General features: G+C 61.5%; 1 protein-coding gene and 1 long non-coding RNA gene across 3 annotated transcripts in view; one reads left to right on the plus strand and one right to left on the minus strand.

Annotated features, from left to right (window-relative positions):
* The window catches only part of LHX1 (LIM homeobox 1), an 8061-nt gene extending 6228 nt beyond the window's left edge, over positions 1–1833 (minus strand). The window contains exon 1 of one of the 2 annotated variants that reach the window (XM_019545642.1): positions 446–1833. In XM_019545642.1, coding sequence (XP_019401187.1) covers positions 446–615 — 170 coding nt within the window. In that variant the 5' untranslated portion in view covers positions 616–1833. The remainder of the gene's footprint in view (positions 1–445) is intronic. The other variant, XM_019545641.1, reaches the window with a different exon arrangement.
* Positions 1834–2013: 180 nt separating this feature from the next.
* Positions 2014–2755, plus strand: part of LOC109317144 — a 6130-nt gene continuing 5388 nt past the window's right edge. The window contains exon 1 of the long non-coding RNA XR_002102988.1: positions 2014–2153. This is a non-coding gene — a long non-coding RNA (uncharacterized LOC109317144). The remainder of the gene's footprint in view (positions 2154–2755) is intronic.

Consider the following 2755-nt stretch of genomic DNA (forward strand, 5'->3'; position numbering starts at 1 on the left):
CGGGGCTCGGCGCTCCAGGTGGTGCCGGGGTGTCTCGGGCCTGCCCCGCGCCTGGGCCGCCGGGACCCGGGCAGCCCGGCCCGCTCCGGCTGCAGGGAGGTGGGGGCTGCCCGGATCGCCCGGCGCCGGGCGAAGTTTGCGCCTGGAGTGTCTCCGGAGCCGGCGCCGGCGGGTGTGAGGACGGGGCCGGACGCTGCCCCCGCCTCCGAGCCCCGCTCAACTTTTCCGAAGTGCGGCCGCGGGCCCCGGCTCTCCGCGAGCACCAGCGCCGAGCCCGAGGGGGCTTCTTTTAGGCAGTGGAGAGAGACAAGGGGAAGGGAAACGGCAGCCCATCGGCTCCCAGCCCTGCAAGAAAAGCCCGGCCGGGAGAGAGAACAGGACCTCACGCACACCGACAGCGACACCGAACAGGAGGATCTGGGGCGGGGGACACATCGGTACTCACCGAAAGAAGTCGTTCTTGCAGTAAAGCTTGCCTTCCCGGGAAAAGCATTTCTCTGTCAAATTGCATTTACATTCACAGCACTGCACACACTTCACATGCCAAGCCCTGTCCAGTACATTCAACAAAAACCGGTCCAAGATCGGCCTCTTGCAGCCGGCACAGTGCACCATTGTCTTTGGTTATTCTGAGAGTGGGGCGGGGGCAGGCGCCCAGGTGCCAAGCAGGGGAAATAAAATAGAGAGAGAAAGAGAAGAAGGGGCAAGAATAATAACGGGAGGAGCAGGATGGATCCTGCTTTTAAAAGAAAAGCAGGTTGGTTGCGTGCGGGGTTTGCTCTAAGAAAAGCCTTGGATGAGGAAAAGAATAATAATAATAATAAATACCAACAACAACAACAACAACAACAGCAATAACAATAATAATAATAAAATAGGGAGGAAGAATAATCTTCGTTCAAATGTCCTACGCGGGCCACACACCGGGGGGGACAAAACCAGCGGTTTGCCCAGCCTTGCAGCCCGGATCCCGCCGCTAACACGGATCCAGGAGCAGGGACAGCGGGGAGAGGGCTGCGCGCATTGCGAAAACAAGGGGGGAGGGAAAACGGGGAAAAAAGCGAAACGAAAAGCGACAATGGTGAAAACCCAGCGAAAAGCAAATGTGATGAGTTTTCTCAGGTCTGAGGTAGAGCAGTCAGGAGTCAAAGTGCATCTGCTTTTCCCAAAGAGAAATAGGAGGACCAAAAAAAAAAAAAAAATCGACGACGAGAAGAATGAAAAGAAGAAGAAAAGGACAAAAAAAAGAACAGAAGACTCAAAAGGAGCTTTGGATGCTAACCTAGCAGCATTGCTCTAGGCTGGCCGCCGCCGGGGCGGGGCGGCTCCGTGCTAGACGGACAGAGAGAGGCTCATGCTCCGGATCAGGCCGCGGCGCGCTCCCCCGGCGGTGGCCGCACTCCGTCGTGCCACGGTGTCGAGCTGCAGGACGGGCCCCTGCCCCGTCTACGCGGCTAGTCCACTAGTCACAAGTCCCAGGCCGGGCCGCGCAGGGGCCAGGCTGCCGGGCATGGCGCGCTTGGCGGGGCGCGGGGTTTGCTGTGGTTTGGTTCTGGGCTGGTTTGGTTTGGTTTGGTTTGGTCTGGGGGTGGGGGAGGTTGCTTTTTTTTTCTTTTTTTTTTTGCTGGGTTTTTAGTCTTCAGCGCGGCTCCGGCCCCAAGGATCCCATCGGCGGAGGACGAGGAGCAGGCGGCGGGAGAAGCGCTGGGTCGGGCTCTCCCGCGCGGGGGAGGGACGGGCTGGAGCCTCGGGGTGTCGCGGCGGCGGTGCGCGGCGGTGCCTCCGCTCCCGGCTCCCGGCAGCTCCTCAATGGACCGCATGTTCCCCACCGCTCCCGAGCCGGAGCCTTATGCACCGAGCTCCCACGTCACGGCCGCGGGCAGCCAATCGCCGGCCCTCTCGCCCCCCCTTCCCCGGCAAACAATTAAGCATCTTCCCCGAGCCGGGACAGGAGGGAGACCCATTTAGAGAGCCTAAGAGGGAGCGACCCATTGTCCAAATTGTTGGGTAATGTCATCTCTTCCGTTCTCCGCTCCGAGCCGCTCACATCTCTGAAGGACATCTCGGGGCGCGGAGCGGGGCTGGCTGTAGCGCTTTAGGAGGGGTGTTGCGTGCACACGTTACACCAGCAGAGACACGGGGTGGCAAGCCCGGTAGGTGCTATTTTCGGGGTGTGTGCGCGCGGGGCGGGGAGGGAGGTGCGTGTCTCCCCCCCACCCCCAGCTCAAGGGCAGAACTGGATTTGGATCAAGCACATACATGGGGAGGGGCGGGGGGAGAGTACTATGATTATTAATATTCTTATTTTTTGCGGGTGATTTGATGAAGAAAATCAGGCAGGGCACCCACGCAGCCTCCCGCTTTCGCGGGGCGGCGGGCAGAGGCTTGCCGGCGAGGCGGAGGAGCCGGGGGCTCGCGGTTCAGCGGGATTAGCTGTTGCTCTTTTTCTTCCAGAGCAGTGTCTGGGTCGGGACAGACACGAGTCCGCGCCGGTGCGGTCTCTGGGCTGCATCAAGCGAGGGCATCTCATGGGAAAGGATCGAGAAGTGTGGAAGCCAGGGGAAAACCCAGACAAACCCAACGCTTTTTTTCCTGGTGCGGGGTCACGTCCTTGCGCGGCTCGGGCCCGGGCGGGCGGCGGCTCTCGGGGCTCGCGTTTCCCGCCAGGGCGGGGAGAGGAGCCGGGCCCGGCTGCGGGCGTGCGCGGGGCCGGCCTGGCCCCGGGGCAGAGCAGGCACTTGTTGACGGCTGCGAG

The sequence above is a fragment of the Crocodylus porosus genome, unplaced genomic scaffold, assembly GCF_001723895.1.
Source record: "Crocodylus porosus isolate Cpor-Errol unplaced genomic scaffold, CroPor_comp1, whole genome shotgun sequence".
Taxonomy (NCBI): Eukaryota; Metazoa; Chordata; order Crocodylia; family Crocodylidae; genus Crocodylus; species Crocodylus porosus.